The following is a 22,755-nucleotide window of genomic DNA, read 5'->3' as shown; positions in this document are numbered from 1 at the left end:
GGGAGAGAATAATACTCTAGTTGATGTAAATCATTAACCAGGGCTGACTCAAGCTTATTTGGATCCCTGAGAGGCTTTGACAGCCCCCTCCCCCAGTGTCCCAGCACATCACTAATCGTAAACTAACCCATATTAAGTTGAATTGACTTTTCCTCTTATGTAGAGAACTTGAATATGAAATTCATAAAGAAAATACTAATAAATACTTTGTATGTGAAAATAATGATCATGAATTACTCTATAATATCTTGTTGAGTGCCTCCTGTCGTGCATATAGCCACTTAAAACCAGCAGCAAATAAAAATGCACTCCATGTGTACTTTTATTGGTGTATTAAATAAAATACAATTAAAAACTGTAATAAAATAGAAGCTAGTTTATGTATTGATATTGATCCTATGAAGAGAGAAAGTGTGGAGTTTTAATGACTCACCCAGGCCTATACTGTGTGTACTGCAATTAAAAAACAAAAAAACCTTTTTTGGATTTTTCATCTTAATATGGACTATGTTCATCTGCCATTTCTATTAAACCTGAATGTGGTGTTGGGTTTTGAATACAGTTATGATAGAAAGTGATACTGTTTGTGTGCATGTATATGTGAATGACATCAAAAAAACATTCACATGCGGGGTCCCAAAGCAAAAATGAGCTTCTGAGCCCCTATTAATTCCCCGATTCTGCTGTTCTGTTTGGATTATGTACACTTGTTCTATGCTACAATATCACCTAGACCCAGATTTGCCATGTGGTAGTTGGATTCAGCGCATTAATTTAGGAATATGCAACATGTAAAGATGAAATAAGGTCTTAAAGCTATATTTTGACACCCTTTAAAGATTATCTTGTAAATCAAGATCCACCTTAAGGCCCTTATCATGTCAGCTGATACTGTGCTCGCATATTTCCAAACATATTTTTGGCCCCTGGACTTTTGGGGTCCCAGGGCAGTGTCCCACTTTTCTCAGTTGATCATAAGATTTTCATAAATTTCAATGAATATAGTTCATAATTGTTTATAGCTGCTTAGGTCACCTATCTGAGTGTCTTGTGGCCCTTTAAAACAAAGTAATTACGACCCCTTGTTATAAGGTTTGCATATTTCTATTAACTGTTAACAATTACAAGAAAAGAGTAATTTTTTAATCTTCTCAGACTTGTTTGTTTATTTATTTGGATTGCCATTACCATCTTCAAAGGGGGGGAAAAGTTTAATTTGAACATTTATAGATGCCTGAACAGGTAAAACTACCTTAATAAGTAAGAAAAATAAACAAAACAAAGATGCCATACAGTTTCATGTAGCAGAAACAGGGCTCGTGTTTGCTTGTTGTTTCTTACTTGTTTACCCCTAGGTTGGGAACCACTGACATATCCCTGCATCATTACAGCTGTAAAATAATTCATATATAGACTATAGCCTGCATTAACAGCTGTATATCGGGGTAAAACAGCCAACGTTAAGACAACTGGACTCTGAAGACATTCTACAGGGACAAAAATCATCCTAAAATCTCAGACATAACTTCTTATATGTGTCCTCTGGAAGGTAACAAAACAACACAACCTTCCCTTATCCCCCTACTCTCCAGCCCAGAGGCTGATGTCATGGGAGGAGTTTGCGTTGGGACCCACAAAACTTTTGCGTGTGCGCGTGTTTCGACGCCACGCCTCTGTGCGTTCTCGTCCGCGCGTTGATTTCATACCAAACTCATACTTGGCATTCCGCCTTTTTTCTGTCAAACACGGTTATTTTTATTTTTTTTCGCCGAGGAAATAGTCGCGATTCAGAAAGCAAATCTGCTTTACAAAACCAAAGTGTGAGGAGAAGAGCGTGTGCCTGCAGCAGCGGAGCAGGGAAGCCTTTTGTAAGGTGAGTGCGCTCTCACATAGTTCTTTGTTGTGTGCTGCAACTTTCATGCTGCTGCAGCAGCTGCTTCGCTTCGTGTCTGCCTGAAGTTTTGGGATATTTGACATATTTCGCATTTTCCCCGCTGCCGCTTTGCTGATTCAGAGCCTCGTGTGTTTAGCAGGGAGTCTATCTGTACTTTCCTCAGCCACCCGTGTTGTAATTACAATGACTTTTTAATCGTCCCTCGGACTTTAGTTGGAGTTTGTTGAGGTAATATTAGCCCGCAAGCTAACCAACTACGTTAGCATGTCAGCTCGAGTGTGTTAGCAGCGGCTTGTGTGTGATATATCCACAGAAAGATTCAAAAATACATTTCTCGTTATACTTTACAAGCTTTAGATAGTATTTTAATAACTGCTAGGCTAAGCTACAATGAGTATTTTCCTTCTTTTTTGGTCATCAACGACGGATTTTTGCCAACTCACAGTTGCTTTAACGGCTTCCAACCGTTGAATGTGATTTCATTTTCCCTCTAACTACATGCTGGCAGATGGGATTCATTTCTTGTTGTTGTGAAAGTTTTACCAACATGTGAAACTGTTCCTGTGGGTCCAACAGAAGTCAGAGGCGAAATAACACCTTTTGTTCGTGTCCTGACTGATTTATCAAACTGATGTGATTTGTTATTTGACTTTTAGGACCGTATTAATCCATGTGCTTAAAGTTTGGTTCATTTTGCTGTGTTTAAAAACAACAAAAGCCTGTAGGAGTTTGATGAAACGGCCGTGGAAATCTGAAAGTGCTGTGGTGAAATCTAGCCCGGCTCTTCTCATAATGTCACTGGTGTTCCCATTGGAGCAGCAGGCAGACTGTAATGTGCATGTGTCTTGTCAGTGTTTGCTGAGCTCATAGCTGTATTTAGCTCAATGCTCTACTGGCTCCTCACTGCACTAAACACCTGACCTTTTGGCCACTGGGAGCTATATTGAAACTGGCAAAGCTGCATATCCCCTCAATGTTTAATGTCCTAACTTTGCATCACAGCTGTGACTGCCCACTCCAGTTGTATCATTTCCCAAATCTTGGCCAACTTGCTAAGCAGTACAATCAGTCTTGCTACACAATACTGGGCTATTTACTGTTAATAATGTTGCATTGACATTGGAGTTAACTGAAGTGATTTTAATCAAAGTTAACAATTCCAAGTTTTTTTTGACATTACTTTTACTCACTGTATGAGGCAACTGCAAAATCAGTTGCCTCATACAGTGTTTTAAATCAGTAATCTTTCTCTTTACCACAGACTGAGTTTACTAATTTGATTAGAGTGACAAAGTACAGCAGTGACTATGATCCATTATCACACCAAACAAGGAGATAGTTCATGTTTTGCTATGCACTGCAAGACATTACTGTCCCCAACCTTTTTGTCTTGTGTAGGATTGTAAGTTACAATTATATCATTATCCATTTATCTGCTGATTATTTTCTCAATTAGTCCGTTAGTTGTTTGGTCCAGAAAATGTTGAAACACGTCAGTCACTGTTTCCCAAAGCCAAAAATACAACTTATAATGTTTTGTTTTGTCCCGACCAGTCCACAACCTAAAGATACTCTGTTTACTATCATAGAGGACTAAAGAAGCTAGCAAATATTCCCATTTAAGAAGCTGGAACCAGAGAATTTTGGAGTTTTTTTCCCCCTTAGAAAATGAGCAGTAAATCAATCATAAAAAAAAAAAATCAGCAATGAATTATCCGTCAATCGACAAACCAGTTGATCAACCAATTGTTGCAGCTCTAGTCTTGTGACTTAGGCGATGTATACCTATGGTGCATCATTACAGGTTATGGTCTTTGTGTGGGTGTGAGCTGTGAGAGGTTCAACCAAAGTGGCATATTTTCATGTCAGTTTGTCATATTTGATAGCTTTCAAGGCCTAAAGAGGTTAGTATCCAGTATTTCACAAGAGAAAAGAAAAACTTAAACACATCTGAAAAAGTAAACATAATTTAATCATCTTATGCCCTTAAAATTTACCCTGAGGTTGGAAACCTGCTTATCTAGTGATGTTACTTATGTTTGAGGTCACTTATACCCCAGAGACGTCTAACGCAAACAATAACCTATTATAAAATTAGGAAAGGTCCTTAATTATAAAGGCGATAAGACAATGTTATATATGTTTTTTGAGCTGTTAAAAAGGGCCAGGACTCTCCGTGACCCCACACTGAACATTAGGATTAATCAGCTCCAGTCAGGGCAAACAGACCCTAGAGCAACAACATCTTCCCATTGGCCGACTTCTTGCACAATAAAACTCAAGACCGTCACATCCCCTCCCCTTGAATATCAAAATGTTCTTTTAGGCTTTGCTCTTTCCTAACCATCTCACTAGGGTCTGTCTGATCTCTATGGCAACAGCACAGTCCTGTCAGCAGTGATTGAAACTGGGAAGGCCCTGTGCTGAGTGTGTCCAATAAGCACACCACAGCGGGGGAAGCTCTGCGACCACACTGATCCTCTGTGGTTCCTTTGTGGCAGGGACCATGTTAGCCACACTCTGGAAAACATTACAGACCAGGCAGCATTCATGTTGCATATGTGTGCCTGCTTTTGAGGAGACTTGGAGCATCCTCAACAATAACAAAGGAATGTGTAATTTCCTCATGTAGCCTACGCAGGCAAGGTTGCAGGCTTTTGGGAAGTTAGTATGGCTTAAGAATTGCCTGTTCTAGTTTCTCATGGATTATTCAAAGGAAAATAACTAACTGGTCTTGTCATCACTAACTTGTTGTTTTAATTTGTAGCCTTCATAACGCGACCAAGTGGTAGTGTATTTGTTGACCTTGGTCGGTGTCTTTTATAAATTTACAAGTTCTCAATGTTTTGTCATTTTGCCTGTTAAGTCTTTAACCCTGAATACCAGAGTTATTAATACACCCGGTATCCATGGGAACTGTAAACAACTTCAGGTGAATCTGATCTCACTCTAGGTGAAGTGTGGAGACATTTGGAGCCCCCAGAAATCTGTCACCCTTCTTGGCAGCCACAGAGTTAATCCTGGTCTGGTCCATCCATCACTGTCTGAGTGATGTAGGTTGGCGAGGCAGAGTTTATTTTCTTGAACTGCCTCTCATTGGGCCTCATTCATAAAGCAGATCTGATTTTAATTGGTGACGCGGAAATTAAGAACTTTAGTAGGATTCACTCTTGTCTCTGAAAAGTTCATAAGTAAGAACAACAGATTTGAGTGGTCAGCACCACTGATGGTGATAATAGTAACGCCTCCTTCTAAAGCTGTGATCAACATAATGGCAATGAAAAAAATTTTTAAAAAGTGTATTATTTGAAATTATGATACATCAACCTTGTCATTCAACTGTTTCATCAGGGAGTTAGATTTGCAAGGTGATCTACAGCTTGTAAAGCCACTTCCCATTGTAAACAAAACGTTGTTCTAGGGCTACAACTAACAGTTATTTTCTCAATTAATTGTGTTGTCTATGAAATGTCAGAAAATTGTGAAAATGTTCATTGTAATTTCCCACAGTCCAAGGTGACGTCTTCATATTTCTTCTTCTGTGCAACTGGCAGTCCAAAACCAAAAGATATTCAAGTTTGCTATAGTACATGGTTCAACAATAAGGTTTGCCCAATTGCCCGAGGCAAGTAAAATGCTACGTTGGGCTTGTAAATTCACTTGCCCTGTCAGGCAAGTGAATTTAAAAAAAAGTTTGCTATTTTTTTCAGTCATCCTTGCATCAATAATTATGTTCTTATTCTCTGGCACACAGCATAACCGCCTCCTCTAGCACGCATCAGAGAATATTGGCACACGCCATTGGCCAATCAAGAATTGAGTAGGCTAGTAGTGTGATGTGTGAAACAAACATCCCTCAGGACTATGTGAGCATTCAAATAGAGGAATCAGTGGAGTATGTTTTTTTTCACTGCCATAACTACTTTTGATAACGAGAAACATTAAAGAGGGAAATCAGGAAGCCTAGAGTGGAAGAAATTAGTCTAAAAATGTATTTGCCATCAGTTTACGGAGTCTATTCCATTATTTGAAAGAAAGTGGGCTGATCAAAAGAAGTTAGTGTTCAGTGAAATATAGGGGATGGGTCATACCATTTTCAATATGCAAGAATGTTTGTTGCTTCGCATCAAAGACACTCTGTGTCCTTGTTCTGCTTCATTTACTTAAATAAAGATGAAACTTGACAATAAACTTAGGTCTCTGTTATTTGATAACCACTTATAAATAAAATAATTTGTATAGGGACAAGTAAAAATTAGTAGATTTCTGACCCACTTGCCCGGTCGGGCAAAAAAAAACATTAACGTTGAACCCTGTAATGTATGACAAAGAGAAGCATCCAATCCTCACATTGCAGAGGCAAGAACCAGCTAATGTTTGGCATTTTTACTTGGAAAAAATGACTAAAACAAATTTTATATTCAGTCATTAAAGAAAGTTTTTTTTTTCTCAGGAATCAGATGTAGAGTTTTCATATTTTTTACTTACTAACAAATTTAAGAAGCAAACTATATTTCTAGGCTGGCATTGTGGGTAGTGGCGTATGCTGGTGAATTCCATCTGTTGCTGATTTGAGGATACAGCAAATTCTCTATAACCACAAAAATGTCTTTTGTTTGTTATTAGATGACTGTACAAAGACTACACACTTAAGGGTTTGTATATTACTTTTAATAGATTAATTAAAACTGCTCTGTGTTTTCAAAACATACCGGAGACGGCTGCATTAATTTCTTTACATTTTGCTGATTGCGATTCCTCTTGAATTCATCAGCTATGAAAACAAATACTGCTCTGTGCTCGCACTTTGTGGTAGATATTTTGGTCTAATGCTTTTTTAATGTGGAAGAAAACCCATCTTGAAACCTGAGTTCAGTATTGCCACATGCATTGATTCTAGTTTTGTTGATGCTGCATAATGGAATTTACCTTGATGAATATCAATAATTTTTTGCTTACAAGTAGTAATAAACACTCAAAAATATTTCATTTTTCAAATTGTTTTAAATCCAAGTGCATTTCTCATCTCTTGCTCCCCAGTCTGTCTCTCTCTCATACTCTATAAAGTTCTACAGCACCACAAAATTAATGGAAATGTCCTTGTGTTGAAGGTGGGTTGTGGCCGGAGCCGTCATCATTGCGTCGGAGTGGAGTTGCCGTGGTAGCCCTGACGGGGCTCAGGAGGAGGGTGACGATGGAGATGGACTGGCTGACGGGGCAGACCGCGGATTGGATGGCGACCCCGAGGGAGTGTGGAGTCCAGACATTGAGCAGAGCTTTCAGGAAGCTCTTGCCATCTACCCTCCCTGCGGCAGGAGGAAGATCATACTTTCAGACGAGGGAAAGATGTATGGTGAGGAACAGCACATTTCTGTCTGAACACACTGTCTTTCATCCAGCCATTCCATCATCTCTTCCTTTCTCAAGTCTTTTTCTTCTGTATGTAATTCAAAAGCCAAACCTTAAGTCTACATGTCTGTGTTTAAGGCCTGCTGAGATTCTTTACATGTAAAATGACTAGGGGTGTAACGGAACACAAAATTTATGGTTCGGTATGTACCTTGATTTGGGGTCACGGTTCGGTATGATTTCGGCAAAGCAGGAAAAAAAAGGTAGAAAATATTAATTTGGTCCTCTATTTTGAAAAATGTAAACAACTATTACTGAAACAGTCTAGTTGTGCTGCAGTGGAAAAAGTTTCTTGCAAGGAGTCAGGACACCTGCTGACAGCTGTTTTATGTTGATTTGTGGTCTAACTGTATATAAAGTAGTTCAAACTAGCTCCACCTCTAACGGCTACAACAGTAACGTGCTGCTTACACACTGATGCTTCAGTATTAATAATCTAATGATGTCATATATAATAATATATCAGTCAGAGGGACCAAACCACTACTTTTACTTTTTCCCTATTCCTTTTTAACCACATTTTTCTCTCAGAACTGTTTTTTACGACGTGCTGTCTGACCACGTCAGAAATCAAATATTTTTATCGTTGTTCTGAATGGCTTCACTCAAAGACGGAGTGAAAAGCTGACCGTCACAGAGAGCGGAGGGGGACGGGGAGTCATGATATTGTTTTACTACAGAGCATATTTTAATAATAGTGTTGCCCTTGGTCTGGGTCTCTTGTTTGTCAATCTGACAGCAGTGACACTACAGGGTAATCAGGATAACCAGGCTACCTTGGCTAAGCCCGCTAGCATACCTCCATTAGCATGCTACAGCTAAGTGGTGTGCCAACAAAACGTTCCGGGTGGAACTCGAGCTCTAGAATTATTGTTCCTCACGTCGGAGTAAGTGGATTATTAAACTATTTTGACAGTAATTGTTTTAGTCAGCAAGCGTATTCCTCATATGTCTGCATGCACCAAACCATGACATCCATACCTTGACCGTTTGGGACAAAGTCAAGTCAATTTTTATTTACATAGAGCCAAATCATGACAGGACACTTTTCACATAGAGCAGATCTAGACCGTAAATTCCCTCATGGGTAAAAACTTTGCGACAGCAGCAATTAAGAACTCCACTTTTAACAGGAAGAAACCTCGAGCAGAACCGGTGTTACAAATCAACTGGTTTTCCTGTTAACTTGTTACCTTTGTTTGTAAACGGGCATTTCTCATGGTGACAGTAGATGTTCCAATCACAAAGAGGAAACATAGCTGACCTTGCGAATGCCTGATTATGATTTATATCACTCATAATTTAATTGACTTGACTATATTTATGATTAATTTAGCTTATTGATGGTTTAGTGAAACTGTGGGATCAGAAATAACCACTGATCTTCGGAAAATGTTTAACTTAAGAGGGGCAACAAACTTGTATGGAGCTTGTATGGCTATCATTTCAATAACAGTGGTCACAAGTTACTCTAGCAGAGACATTTTAAACCTGAAAGATAACATACAGTTGTTTTTGCTTCAAAATAGGCTATGTATTAGTATATGAGAAGTCCTCAAAGCTGCGTAGTTTAGCGGTGTAAGTACGCTGCTCCGTAAGTTTTCCTTTAGATTTAACACCTAGTATCGAAACCCAGGTGGGGAGTTTTTATTTTGAAGAAAATGCATCAAAGTATGGTTAAGAATATTTCTGATCCCACAGTTTCACTAAACTCCATAAACCACCAATAAGCTAAATTAATCATAAATATAGTCTAGTCTACGAAATTATGAGTGATATAAATCATAATCAGGGATTTGCAAGGTCAGCTACGTTTCCTCTCTGTGTCGCCATGAGAAACACCCAACGTTTACAAACAAAGGTAATCAGTTAACAGGAAAACCAATTGATTTGTAACACCGGGCTCTAGGTGGACGGCCATCTGTCTTGACCAGTTGGATTGAGAGAGAAAGAGGGAGGGAGAGAGAGAGACACAGAGAAGCACAGCAACAACAATAAAAACAATAATACTAATAGAAATATGACTAATAATAATAGTGGCAGCAGTTGGCGTCAAGCTAGACCAAGGGGAGAGCAGGAGGTCCACAGCCACAGGCAGCAGGCAGTCTACAACCAGAGGTCACCTGCAAGACGAGAAAACACAAAACTCCGGGGAAGATGCCAAGTTAGTAACACGCATTAATGGGGCATGAATGCGTAGATGGAGAAGGAAAGGAGGAGAGATGAGCTCAGTGCATCATGGCAAGTTCCCCCGCAGTCTAGGCCTATCGCAGCATAACTAGGGGCTGGTCCAAGGCAAGCCTGGGCTGGCCCTAACTGTTATCAAAAAGGAAAGATTTAGCCTACTCTTAAAGGTAGAGAGAGGGAATCTGCCTCCCAGACCCAAACTAGAAGATGGTTCCACAGGAGAGGAACCTGATAGTTGAAGGCTCTGCCTCCCATTCTACTTTCCGAGAATCTAGGAACCACAAGTAATTGACGTTCCGTTACACCCCTAAAAATGACAGAATGTAAAGAGAAAATATCACTCTACTTTTCTTGTAAAGGGTTTTAACCAAAGTTTCTTTCAGTGACAGAATTTTAAGACAATTCGTCACTATATTTAAATTGAAAAGGGTCTTTTTGATTAATAGTAGCAAGGTTTTCACAAATTGTACTGCAAATAGTTTTTGTTAATTGATGTGTGGCTCACCTTGAAATGTGTTAGAATTTATATTAGCCATAGGCCTTATTCACAACAGACATTTTTACTTGGCAGTAAAACTTTTACTTGTAGTAAAAGCACAGGTGTTACTAATAACATTAACGACGACTGTGTTCTATTCAAGTTCCCCAGTAATGCATTGTCCACACCTAATACAGATATTTTGCAAAACGAACATTTTCCTCTACGTTTTGGCCTCTCATCCACACACATATGGCGTTTTAGGTCACTAAAAGAGATTTTTTTTTTTTAAATGCCTTCTAAAGTACAGATTTTTAAAAACTCCAGTTTCTGTGTATGCGTGAGGACATGTCATATGGGAAACGATGATGTCACACCTCACGTTGCACGTGCCCATTGTTGCTTTACGAGCATGTGCCTGAAACAACAACAATAATTGCGGATATATACCGTTTGTTTTCCTTGGGCCATGTGCCAGAAACGTGTTACAGGTGAAGAAACAGATGTCAAATAACTATAAGTACGTTAATAATTAGCTACTATTGTTTTTGTTTTTACGTCACTACCGCCAAAGGAAAATTAGCTCACTACGCATGCTTGCTGGTATTTGACGTATGGTTAATGTAAACTTTATCGCCACCTACTGGCCCAGCGTACTTTTTTGAGCATTTGTTCTCATGTGTACGGAGATATTTTGTAAAACGAAGGTCGAGTGGAGAATTTACAGAAAATATCCGTTTAGAAAAATTGCCCTATACGTGCGGTCAAGGCCTAAACCATGACAGTGAGCCATCATGGACAATACCTGGAAACTGGAGCAGCCAAACGGAAGTGAGCCATGATTAACTTTATTTTACACCTATGCTTTTCCCACTGTGACATGTCAAAATGTCCTCTGTGAAAAAGGCCTATTGCATTAGTTTTAGTTAAATGAATTCAAATGAATTCAATGTTATCAAATGTTAAAACACTTACTACTGTAAATAAAACATTGTTTACATTTAAGTACATTTAATTTTAAACTGAGATGTAGCTGTGCAATGCAATAATCAATTGAAATGGGGATTTAATGTTACCATCTTTAATTTTCGCTTTACATTTAACTGCTAAAAAATTGGTTTAGATCACTGGCTCTCATGGGACTTGTTTAAATCTGTATAAGGCTTATGTGTCTAGTGGAGTCCCTGACAACAAACTGTACAGTGACATCAATTAGTAAACATAACCAATAAGTATCAGGGCCAAAATCACTCTGATTTCCTCAACTGTAACAGAATAATTTAAAAGTTAATATTCCTTATATAGTTTGGGTCTTCGAGGATTTGCTGCAAAGGCCCGTAGTGATCCGCTACCTGCACTTTGGAACCCAGTGGGTTATTGATCCTTCTTGTAAAGACCTCTTAGTTTGTGCCCAGGTGATCTGATTGTAGGTATTTTGGCAGTCGGCACTGCCAGGGTCAAAGGAGAGAGCAGGATGACGTTTCAGGTCAGGTTAGGATTAATATTATGAAGAAGTAGCATGGCTGTTCATTCCCTTGGGGCACTAGTTGCTTAAAGACTAGTTCATAGTTGTCTACAGGACTGCATACCAGCGTTGTAGTGCGCACACACATGCAATATGACTTTTGTTTGTTTTTATTTGGGTCTGCTGCCTGCGAGTAGATGTTTGATGTATTTTGACCAGTTCTTCCTACCTTATTGAAGGCTTTGGCCAGCACCCAACATTCCCAGCAATTTTTTTTTGGCTGAGGGATGACGTTCTTGTCTGTAGCAGCCTGTGTCGTGTGTGTGTGTGTGTGTATGTGTGTGTGTGTGTGTTGTGAGGGAAACGGGATATGTGATCCCATGCGACAGAAAGGGAAAGTTTGTTTCAGCATTGCAGCATTTTCTCCTTTTGTGGAAGTGTGGGCTCCCTGTGTTGACCACCCCCACTTCCTTCTCAATAAACAGGGATAGTCCCACTGTTACATACATTCACACATTGAAAAGCTACAGTGACACATAATACTCTAATAGACACATTAGTTTCTCATTTTCAGACCAGTCTGCAGGACCCCTTGTCCACGTTTCTACATCATTTTTTTTGGGGGGGGGGGGCTTTTTGGCCTTTATTGTACAGTTGACAGTGAAATGACTCACAGGAAACAAGGGAAGAAAGATGACATGTAACAAAAGCCCCTGGCTGGAATCGAACCAGGGACATTGCGGTTATGTGGCATGCTCACTAACCATTGCGCTAGGAGGGCGTGCCACACTGTAGAATTGCTTAATTTTAATTCAAATGTTTGTGGCTTCTTCACATAGAGAGTCATTAGCTTTCTCTCTCTTTTTTTTTTTATATAGACGCTTCAAAAAGCTTTGTCTTCTGGACCTCATCCCATTGTATCCGTAGCCTTCTTTTAAAAAAATGCAATATGGCTGATGAGCTATTGTGCTTCCACAGTTTTTATCATCTATTTTGATGATTAGATTGGATTCAACTTTATTGTCATTGTGCAGGGTACAAGTAGACAGCTAATATTCATTATTTTCATTCATTCATTTTCGGGTTTGATATCATATCTTGCGCTATAATCATATTTTATTTAGTTAATCCCATCATAAAATCCACCAAGAAATCAAGGTTTATCAAGGAGATTACGGACTTCCATAGTATTTTTTTTATTTCACATTTCAGCTGCGTAGAAAATAGAACAGAAATGCTACAAAGTCTATATTGGCAGATTGCCAGTGCGACTGGAACAGATTAATTAATTGAAGCCCTTTTCACACATAAAGTCAACTCATAAATTAGCAGAGCATTCATGGATTACAGTTCATGTTTGTGGCTCTTGTGGATACATATGGATATCACAGTCAAGCAGCTAGAACGGTTTACTGCTTATTCAACTTAGCTACAACAGTCATGTTCAAAAACTTATATTACTTAGTGCAGCTCTTAAAACCAGGAAAGGACAACATCTAAACTATTAAAGGTTTTTACAATATACAAATTCCCAGACTATACTTAGTCTTGTATGTAATTGTCAGTTTTACTTGAGTGCATGTGAACTCTGCTGCACCTCTTCCTGCTAAACTAAGCCAGTGGAAACTGAGCCCCAGTCTCTGTGCTTCCTTTTGCTCTCAGTCATATGTTACTAGCATGATGTCACCCTGGATTAAGGTGTCAAGCATGTACTCCCAAATTAGGATGATCAGCAGACAGACCACTTGCTCTTGCACTCACAGGTTGACACATATAAAACAGAGGCTAGTTTTAATAATGATGTTTTAGTAATGTTTGTAAATACAAGAAACACATGTAGCCTACTGCAACAAATGAGCTCCAGTTTATTGTTGTTAATGAACGCTTATCAGACATTGATATTTGTAAGAAGCCCTGCCAATCGTGTTACTCTGGCCAATAAAATTTCAGCAGGTCTTTCCTGCTATTTTAATTTTGTAAACCCAATGAGAGAATGACCAAATAAAGTTAAGGTCAAGTTTGTTTAGTTTTGTTTTATGGCTTCTCTAGTTTGTGTACTGTCAGTCTCTCTTTATCTCTTGTCTTAAAAAAGAAAAAAAAAAATAAATCCAGTATTAAATTTCAACAACGGAGCAAATGAGTAAACGCTTGATTTATTTGGCAGATGAGGGGAGAAATGGAGAAACACGTTTACGTGTGAAATCACATGATTTTTGAACAAGCGCTGGAACTTCATCTTATAATGCACTACTCCATGTCCTAACTCATCTTCCACTGTGCCCACTCTGCTCACATTAAGGTGTAAATTACACTCAGCAAGTAGGACATGACTTTCTTCTGATGAAAAATAAAAAGTTTGGCCTTCATGTGGAACAGTGGTAGACTGCAGGAAAAGTGTGTGTGTACTGTTTTGGGAATTGGAGCAGACTGCTGTGTCTGAGTCAGCCCCTTCTGTTGATTTTGGGAAATTCTGTGTTCTGGTAAGTCCTCAGAACTGATGTGACTCAGCCTGATGTGACCTAAGTCCCTTAAGCATCGGACCACTTCCCAGAAAGAAGGATGGTGATGTTGATGATGGTGTGTGTGTGTGTCTGTGTGTCTGTGTGTGTGATATAAATGTTTACAGTCGTGGAATTAGTGTGTAAGGCTTCATTTAATCACCTTTAACCTCTCTTTAGCCTCTTGCTAATTCTGACATCTGCCGCTGAGTGAATAGCGAGCTGCTCACCAGTGACGATTAGCAGTTCATCAGGTGTGGGTGGGAGTAGGGGGGAGGCAGAGAAAGAAATAGCTGACCAGGCAGTCTGTAGTGACCACAATTTGGAAGTCTGTTAACCATATGATGACCTCTACTCGCTCCATTCCACTGTTTCTCCGTCTACTGTAGAGCTCTGCCAGCAAGCAAGGCCAAATCTGACTCAAAATTAACACAGGATGTCTATAATAAGAATATTATACAGCCACAGAAATTGAAGGCTGTCTCATTAAACTTTCATATTCATGTTAAATCCATTCAGGGGATGGAAAAGTATACACATCATCTTCATCTTTTGGCTTCTTACCAGAGCTTGACCAGTGAAATTAGTACAACCAAAACCTACATATGGCCAGTTGATATTCTCAGTGACACGCAGGCTGAAAAAACATGGAGTAGTTTTGGTATGATTGTACTTAATCAGTGCTTGATCTCAGCTTTACTTTCCACACTGCAAACTACACATTTTCTCTTTTGGTTTGTATCTTACAACTTTAATCTGCTTAAGTTTGGCTCAATGTGAATTTATTACCGCTCACTTCGGTAATCTTTGCCTTTTTTTTTGGCTCTTGTTTTTGCCAGTGAACAAATGATGTAGGTTTCGCCAGTGGTGTGATTGAAAACATGCAGGTCTACTTTGTGACTGTACCATTTTTATTTCATACTTTGTCTTAAGAGTCGTTTTGCCAGGAAAAAAGGGGAACAATTGGCTTCTAGAAATAAGGTGGATACTGAGCGGTAATCAAAGGCCAAACTCTGAAGTTAGTCTCTGCAGGACAATAAATCTCACTCTGACCGCATAAGTGGTAGAGCAATGTTTGAGGGGTTGTCTATGAAGAGCTCCAAGTATCAATCAAATATAATCTGAGCTTTTTTTTTGGTGTCGGTGATCTTAAAATAAAATGTTGAACCCTTGTTTACAGTGCATATTGGTTCACTAGATTGTGTGAAGCAGAAAAAACAAAATGGAGCACCATTCCTGACAGGTTACGCCAGCTCCATCAATTCCCTATTTTCTCCTACATAAAAGTTTTATGATATCACCAAAGTGTTGATGCCAGAAAATCAGTGTTTCTGTGTTTTTTTTAGTGCTCCCCTTTTTCATTCAATCTATTTACTTTTCTCAATTCTAGGTCGAAATGAGCTGATAGCTCGCTATATCAAGCTACGAACAGGAAAGACACGCACACGCAAACAGGTATGTACAGATAGTTATTAAGGATGATTTACATATGTTTTTATGATTTATGAGATTTTGCTAGGTGCAGCTAACTGTTTTATTTTGATGTTTTGTACCCAATCACCATGTTAATGTAATTATTAATGGACAACGGCTATTTAAAATGGCAAAAAATCATCCTGTGAATATGTGTTTTTTTTCATAACATTAACCCTGGTTTCATAGGTGTCTAGTCACATTCAGGTTCTGGCACGTAAGAGGGTACGAGAATATCAGGCGAGCATCAAGGTGGGTGACCGCTGAACTAACATCCCTCTTCCCTCTGTAGTCACATCCCCTTCTTCTTTTCTTTTCCTTTCCTTTTTCCTACCATCCTCTTTCCGTCATCCTGTCTTTTCTCAGGTCTCTAGTCACCTGCAAGTCTTGGCCAAGAGAAAGTCTCGTGAGATTCAGTCTAAGCTCAAGGTACACACGCTCACTGACTCTGCCATGCTAACTGCTTCGCTCTGCACGTGGCCCGAATGCAACTTAACCCACTGAATCACCGTAGACTGACTTACTGATAGTCTTTGTCAGAGCTTACAGGAATTAAAGGTTACTACAAGCGGAGGCTAAATACTACTTACATTAGTGGTTCTGCTACGAGCGACGTGCACCTCCTCGAAAAAGTTACTGCATGTTGGGGGTCTGTCATTGCCTATCAGCTCATTTGTGTTTCAGTAAAAGGTTAAAAAGTATAATTGGTGAACTTAGACTAGTTGACTAGTTGTTTTCTCCTACATCATCACTGCCAAGATGGCATGGAACAAGTTAACAAAGGACTCAGTGCGAACCTTCTTGTTGCAGTCAACTGAATGCAGGAAGATGGAAATGATTAACAGTTAATTCACCGTGTGGCCTGATGACAAATACATTTAGTGATCTGATGATGCCATGATTCCTGTGCCATTGGCATCTATGGTAGGACTGCTGGAACATCTCGATGAAGGAGTATAAATCCAGTTTACAAAGAGTTACGTACATGATAGTAAAAGTGTGAATAGGGCACTAAAGTAGTGTTAGTTAATGGCTGTGGGAGCGGGGTGTGGCAAGTTAAGGCTTTGCAAACTCATATTTTCAAACATTTTATCCGGGTGCTTTAATGCTTTTAAGGTTGTCTGACTCATTTGCTTTTTGTCCACATGTGGCATTGCTCATTGTGTAAAAGCCAGGTGTTTTGAGTGCGTTTGTGTGTCATAATTTGTGGGAAAGAGTATGTTTTTTTTTTTTTTTTTTTATTACTTTGTGCATGGCAGTACAGATCATTTTTACAGAGTTCAAGAGGCTTGTGGGATTGGACTGATGGTTGCATGAGATTCAGTAGCTGGCTTGGTTGACCTAAGCATGTGCACGGCTGTAGCACTGCACATGAACGCATGCATACACACAAAACACACAAGGAGTTTTTATAAAAATGTGCCCCTCATCTTTGATGAAGAATGAAGAATTTCAGTTTTCTCCTTTAATACATTTCTCATCTCCACGTTTTCGCTCTTGGACACTTCCCTCAGTTCTTTATATCTTTCCTGTGTAAGCGCTTTTCTTGTGGTTTTACCCTGCCCTGTAATAGACGTACTTTGTGACATCATTGTGAACCGAAGGCATTTAACTTGCTGCTCTCTAATACACAGTTGGAGAGGGTAACTTTTTCAGGTTTCCAAGCCCATATATTTCCAGATTTAAATGTCAGAACACAGCTTTAAGATGGCATAGATAAAAAAGAACATAGCTTGTCCTGTCAATGTAGTATTAATGTTTTTGAGCTTAGCGTGAGTGTGTTGGACAAGGTGGCTTCTGGATGAAGTCACTTCCAGGAATTACACGTAGCTGGAGGTGTTTTTTTTTCTTATTGCCTAACAGTGATTCTGTGACCTGCTTTTTATTTTAATGTGTGTATGTGAAGATAATTAATAACGTGTTTTCTTTGCCATAGGCCATGAACTTGGTAAGTTTTGGTTATACAACTACAGTTTTCTGCTTCAGGCTTTGTGCTTAGCGGTTGGCATCACATTACTGCTAGTCCACAACGCAGAGCTACTGCCAGACTCAAAAATCCTGCTCATTACTCTTTTGTTTTTAGTGGCTTTAGTGAAATACTGGTGATGGCTCCAGTTGCCTCTCCTAGCCTGCTAGCCTGGTGCGCCTACTACTGCTTTAGCATCCCCCTGTATCTGCTTTGCACTCTGTCCTGTCTTCCCTCATAGTTATTGCATCATGCTGAAGTATTATATGTTGGCTGGCTTGCTGTCTAAACTGGCCATGAAGGTTGGCTGACTCTGGAATGTTAACCTAAATTCTTACTGGATTTTTGCAAGACGGAGCGTCATCATTGTACATTATTTTGTATATCTCATTCAGGACCAGGTTTCCAAAGACAAAGCACTGCAGACAGTAGCCAACCTCTCATCAGCTCAGATCGTGTCTGCTAGTGTAATGAAACCCCAGACTCCCTTCCCTCCACCAGTCAGGGTGAGACATTCACAGACAGACGCACACACATCTGTTCTTTTCTACCTTGTGGATCAAAGTCTGAGTAATAATATCTGCTCTTTTTTTCCCCTTCTTTTCGTTTAGTTTTGGCCCGGCCCTGTGCCAGGACAGCCTGGACATTCTCAGGAGTAAGCATCACCGCCAGATTAGATGGTGTTGTTTGAAAAATAAATTTGAAGATGGTTATATGCTTAAATTGGTACAATTGCTCATTTTAGGTTCCTGCTGTTATTTTTTTTTTTATTTACAGCATCAAGCCCTTTGCACAGCCTCCATACACTACACTACCAGCCCCTGTCCCCACACCCATCAGTAAGTGTGAACACAAACGCGGCAACTTTAGTAATTAATGTGATTGCTGTGAAGTTAATTGTGTTGTCCTTGTTTAAATGTTTGGCAGGTTATGAGCCCCTGTCTCCCCATCGCCCTGCAGCTATAGCAGCTCCCGTGTGGCAAGACAGAACCATCGCCTCAGCAAAACTACGGCTACTGGAGTACTCTGCTTTCTTGGAGACTCAGAGAGACAGAGAGACGGTACAGACATCCAGACATTTTTTTAAATTTTTTTTTTTTTTTTTTTAAAGAAGAGTCAACAATGTAAAATCTTAAAATCTTGCCAAAACCAAGTCTGTTTCTTTTCTCTCCCTCTTCCTTATGTTTCTCCTCCCCTGCAGTATAAACACCTTTTCGTGCACATTGGCCCATCAAACCCGGGCTACAGTGATCCTGTGTTGGAGTCGATAGATGTGAGACAGATTTATGACAAATTCTCTGAAAAGAAAGGAGGCCTGAAGGAGCTGTACGAAAAAGGACCGCACAACGCATTCTTCCTTGTCAAGTTCTGGGTCAGTACATAAAACTAGAGTTCCCATTGATAAGTTTTTTTGTTTTGTTTTGTTCTTTTTAATGACCTGGAATTGTAAGAGGCATGTTTCAGTGAAGGAAGTTTTTGAATTTAACAAATGATCATGAGAAATCAGGGGATCATTAGGGAACTTTGATCCTACAAAATGTACCAAAATCATTAGATTTCGTGACGTATGTTTACAGTACATAACTGTTTTCACATCAAGTATAATTTCTCAGACTGGTGAGGTTATACCCTTTTAATCCACATGGGGGAAGCAAAGCCAGTGTAATGCTGGAGCAGGGGTTTACGCAAGAACTTGACTTCTTCCTTGGCAGACACTCAAACAGTTTTGATATGCAAAAAATGCACATTGGATTGCTATTTCTGTTTTTGCTACAGTAACTTTTTATGGGAATTGATGATGTTAAGTTTATATGACGAGTTACAGTGGGAAACCCTCACAAACACAGTCTATGCAGGTACAGCACCTTCCCATTCACTTGATGAGGTACTCGTACTAAGGATATCTGTCCTCAGTGGTTGTTTACCTTTCTTGTGCTTCTTCCAGGCGGATCTGAGCAGTGACGCTGAGGAGGGCTCCGGTGCGTTCTATGGTGTGAGCAGCCAGTACAGTGGAACAGAAAACATCACCATCAGCGTCTCAACAAAGGTCTGCTCCTTTGGCAAACAGGTGGTGGAGAAGGTCGAGGTAAGAAAATCAACCCAGTATTTTGATGCAAATGATTGTGTTTCATGACAGACCGACATGTGTTTTTAATTGTGATGCGTTTTTGCGGATTTCTCCCCCATCCAGACAGAATATGCACATATGGAGGGAGGAAAGTATGTGTTCCGTATCCATCGTTCACCCATGTGTGAATATATGATCAACTTCATCCACAAACTCAAACACCTGCCAGAGAAATACATGATGAACAGTGTACTGGAGAACTTCACCATCCTACAGGTAAGTGTGTCTGTGTTGAGTAGTTTTAATTGTTATTACAACAAATGTCAGGAACTTGCCTTGATAAGATCATAGTGCAGGACAGGCCATTACCATTAAACACACAATATACTAAATACTTAAAATACACAAAATAAGATTAATATAAAAGATAAGCTAAAAACAAAACATATCGTAGAGTGCCAGAGGTTTACAATCCAAGAGTTAAATAACCTAAACATATTAGATGCAGGTTAAATGCAAAATACCACAAAGAAAACAACAAGCTAAAAGGTTAACCATTTTAGGAGTCAGATGGCTTCAGGGAATGTGCTTCTTTTGAACCACTCAGATTTAAAATAGATTTTTCTATACGTCCTCCCACAGGGGGAGGTATATCCTCTCTTCCCTGAAAGAGGGGAAGTGCTGGGTGACAATCCACCCTGATGACATTCAGGGACTTTTGGTCAAGTCAAACTTTATAAGTTGAAGAGGTCAAAAGGAGGGAGTGTCCAGTCATTTTAGAAGCAGTCTTAACTATTTTCTGTAGTGTATGATGACGACAGTTAGTACACTAGCACACTTTCCACAAGTGATGTGTAAAACTGCATTTTAACTTCTGAGCTTTCACAAAAAATCTAATTGCTGATAATCTGATGATTTTGTAAACATTGCTTTCCCATTAGCAAAGATGATGTACACATTTTCAACTGGTTTCCCACTTTCCCCTCCCCTGGAGTCTGCTATTATTCAATCCTGACCCTCGCCAATATTTTCTCTGTCACTTGCCAGGTGGTGTCCAACAGAGAAACTCAGGAGACTCTGCTGTGCATCGCCTTTGTGTTTGAAGTGTCCACCAGTGAACACGGAGCACAGTACCACGTTTATCGACTAGTTAACGACTAGCACATTGCGTGCATGCAGAGACTCTCCACAGACTTTTTGATACATACAGCATAAACCCTATTTCCAGCTCAAACACACAGATTCCCAATCCTCTACTCAAAAAACACACTTGTTTTAACAGACCAACAGTCACACTGTAGTCACACCTGTGATGTGTTTAATGTGTATGCTTCTCCATTACTGCAAACTATGCACACATCTCTCCGCAGCATCCCATGACTTTAACACTAAATTAATTTTGAATGGGTGTTGACCAAAACGTGGTATTATTCTTGGTGTAAATTATCACTTAGTGTTATGTTGTCTGTGTAGTTATTCAGTCACAGAAATTCAAAATATCACTGTTCACTATGTTTTATGCTTTTCTTTTTGATTAGACATTTAATTCACTTATGAAAATATAACAAAAGGAACCAGAAAAAGAGCAACACTACATTTAATCAAGTGTAATATGTGATATTCTTCCCTTGTATAAATAATATACAGTGGGAATGTAGCTTCCATGCACTAGAAATGGAGATCATGATTTCCCAGGAACTTCAAATGTATACATTTACGTCATAGGTGTGACTGATGTGAGACGAGTTTGAATATACTTTGGCAAACAAAGCATTTAATCAGTGTTAATGTAAGTGCCACAATGACTATTTCTTTTACAGTTTGTAGTATCACTGTAAGGTAGGAATTGAATGAGCCTATAATGGTGTTTCCTCTATCACTGCTTGGTGTGGATTCATGATCTTCAGTCGGTTTAATCAAAGATCTAAAGAACATACGGCGGAAAGTATGAGTGTGTCTCTTCCCAGAGTATAATGCACTACATGTAAAGACGACAAAGTTGTATTTATATTTGAATGAAACACTGTGTTAAAGTGTAAAGAGAGCAAATCACTTTAGGAGTATTTTGTGTTTGGAGGTACACGGTGTAGAGGGAAAGATCAAATCTCAAGGAAGTGTTAAGTTTTGGCTAGTTTGTCTTTGGAAACAACAATAGTTCAGTTCACACTTGGGTGTCAGCAGCATTTTGAATGCAAGAACAATCTTCACTGTTCATAGACACAATACTGTTCTTACGATGACTGTGTGGGCTTGCTGCAGTATTTCTACCTCCACGTGAGTTGGGATAAGAATGTGCTTTGGTTCATAAAGCCTTGACCTGAGGAGCACTGATGTATAGGATGTGTACACTACACTTTTAATGGTACTGTTTATAAGCCAAAACAAGATAAATATACTCATTTTTTGTAAAGATGAATGATCTTTTTTTGTATTTTACCAGCACAGCTAGAAGTGTTACTCTAAACATCATAAATGATGGGTGTTTTAGTTGTCTCTTATTTTTTTGATGTATGCAGAACATGGTACATACCACACTAAGGTCACCCACAGTGCACTGGGGTAGAGTTTTGCCTGTTAACACTAACAGATTATCCAGCTGACACTTGCTTTTTTTTCTTTTCATTCTATGTAATGTTTTTGATTCTGGTACGCATAACTACCAGCATTTTTTTTTTTTAATAGTAAATGTTATTTGACTCTATCATGTCCTCATCTCGTGGCAGGATTATCGTTAACCATGTGGGAGGTGACAATGAGTTGTCTTTTTGACTTTGTATCGTGAAAGTGAGAGCCAACAGGTTCACTTTTAAATAACCATATTCACTGTGTGGTCAGCCAAAATTTGTATCGTTTTTGTGTGTGTTGGCTGTGCCTCATCACTCCTTTGGTCAAGTCTGCTCAGTGAATTAAATCTGTGCCTTTATGCTGTACCAATAAAATCACATGGTGTTTGCAGAATTGTTCAGCCTTAAGAGTTTTGATAGTTACACTCAGACAGCTGCTTGAGGGGAAAGTCATTCGTCTTTATACATTTGAAACTGAAATTCCTTACGTTGTCCCAGTTAGTGCTGGGTGTCAAACCTCAATATTTTAAAGTACCAAGCAAACTGCATCGTAGCATCTATTATCAAACTGACATCAAAGAAAGTTGTCATCTAATGCTTAGTCTTATTTTCCTGTTATTTAATCAAGTTTTTCATAATATGAATTTTAACTTTGCTAAGTTATGTTTATTTTGGCAAAGTTCTTATGCTGGCCTGCTACAGCAGGTGGTGCTATCAGCTCAGTTTTACTCACTACCAAGTTGTCAAGAGTGG

The 22,755-nt window shown here is 39.2% G+C and overlaps 1 protein-coding gene and 1 long non-coding RNA gene across 3 annotated transcripts; both read left to right on the top strand.

Moving 5' to 3' along the window:
* The first annotated feature begins 1,883 nt into the window (after nucleotides 1-1,883).
* Nucleotides 1,884-7,092, top strand: LOC121895492. The gene is made up of 3 exons (XR_006095782.1): nucleotides 1,884-2,122; nucleotides 6,521-6,549; nucleotides 7,006-7,092. It is a non-coding gene; the product is annotated as an uncharacterized LOC121895492 (long non-coding RNA).
* Nucleotides 7,093-7,154: 62 nt separating this feature from the next.
* On the top strand, nucleotides 7,155-22,396 carry tead3a (TEA domain family member 3 a). Of its 2 annotated transcripts, XM_042408632.1 has the most exons (13): nucleotides 7,155-7,247; nucleotides 15,322-15,386; nucleotides 15,594-15,656; nucleotides 15,771-15,833; nucleotides 17,341-17,352; nucleotides 17,766-17,876; nucleotides 17,982-18,025; nucleotides 18,148-18,209; nucleotides 18,298-18,431; nucleotides 18,572-18,742; nucleotides 19,316-19,456; nucleotides 19,562-19,714; nucleotides 20,486-22,396. In XM_042408632.1, exons 1-13 carry the CDS (start codon nucleotides 7,241-7,243, stop codon nucleotides 20,597-20,599), a joined length of 1,140 nt encoding a protein of 379 aa, XP_042264566.1. In that variant the 5' UTR covers nucleotides 7,155-7,240; the 3' UTR covers nucleotides 20,600-22,396. The 2 variants fall into 2 exon arrangements, with proteins under 2 accessions (XP_042264566.1, XP_042264565.1); XM_042408631.1 differs by lacking the exons at nucleotides 15,771-15,833; nucleotides 17,341-17,352.
* The last annotated feature ends 359 nt before the right edge of the window (nucleotides 22,397-22,755 follow it).

The sequence above is a fragment of the Thunnus maccoyii genome, chromosome 4, assembly GCF_910596095.1.
Source record: "Thunnus maccoyii chromosome 4, fThuMac1.1, whole genome shotgun sequence".
Classification (NCBI taxonomy): Eukaryota; Metazoa; Chordata; class Actinopteri; order Scombriformes; family Scombridae; genus Thunnus; species Thunnus maccoyii.
The sequence above is the reverse complement of the archived record's forward strand: the minus strand, read 5'-3'. Positions and strand labels throughout refer to the sequence as shown.

Coding starts and splice junctions, on each gene's coding strand:
- tead3a (XM_042408632.1), top strand. Junction 18,432..18,571: donor CTCAGAGAGACAGAGAGACG/GTACAGACATCC, acceptor CCTCCCCTGCAG/TATAAACACCTTTTCGTGCA. Junction 19,715..20,485: donor AGAACTTCACCATCCTACAG/GTAAGTGTGTCT, acceptor GTCACTTGCCAG/GTGGTGTCCAACAGAGAAAC.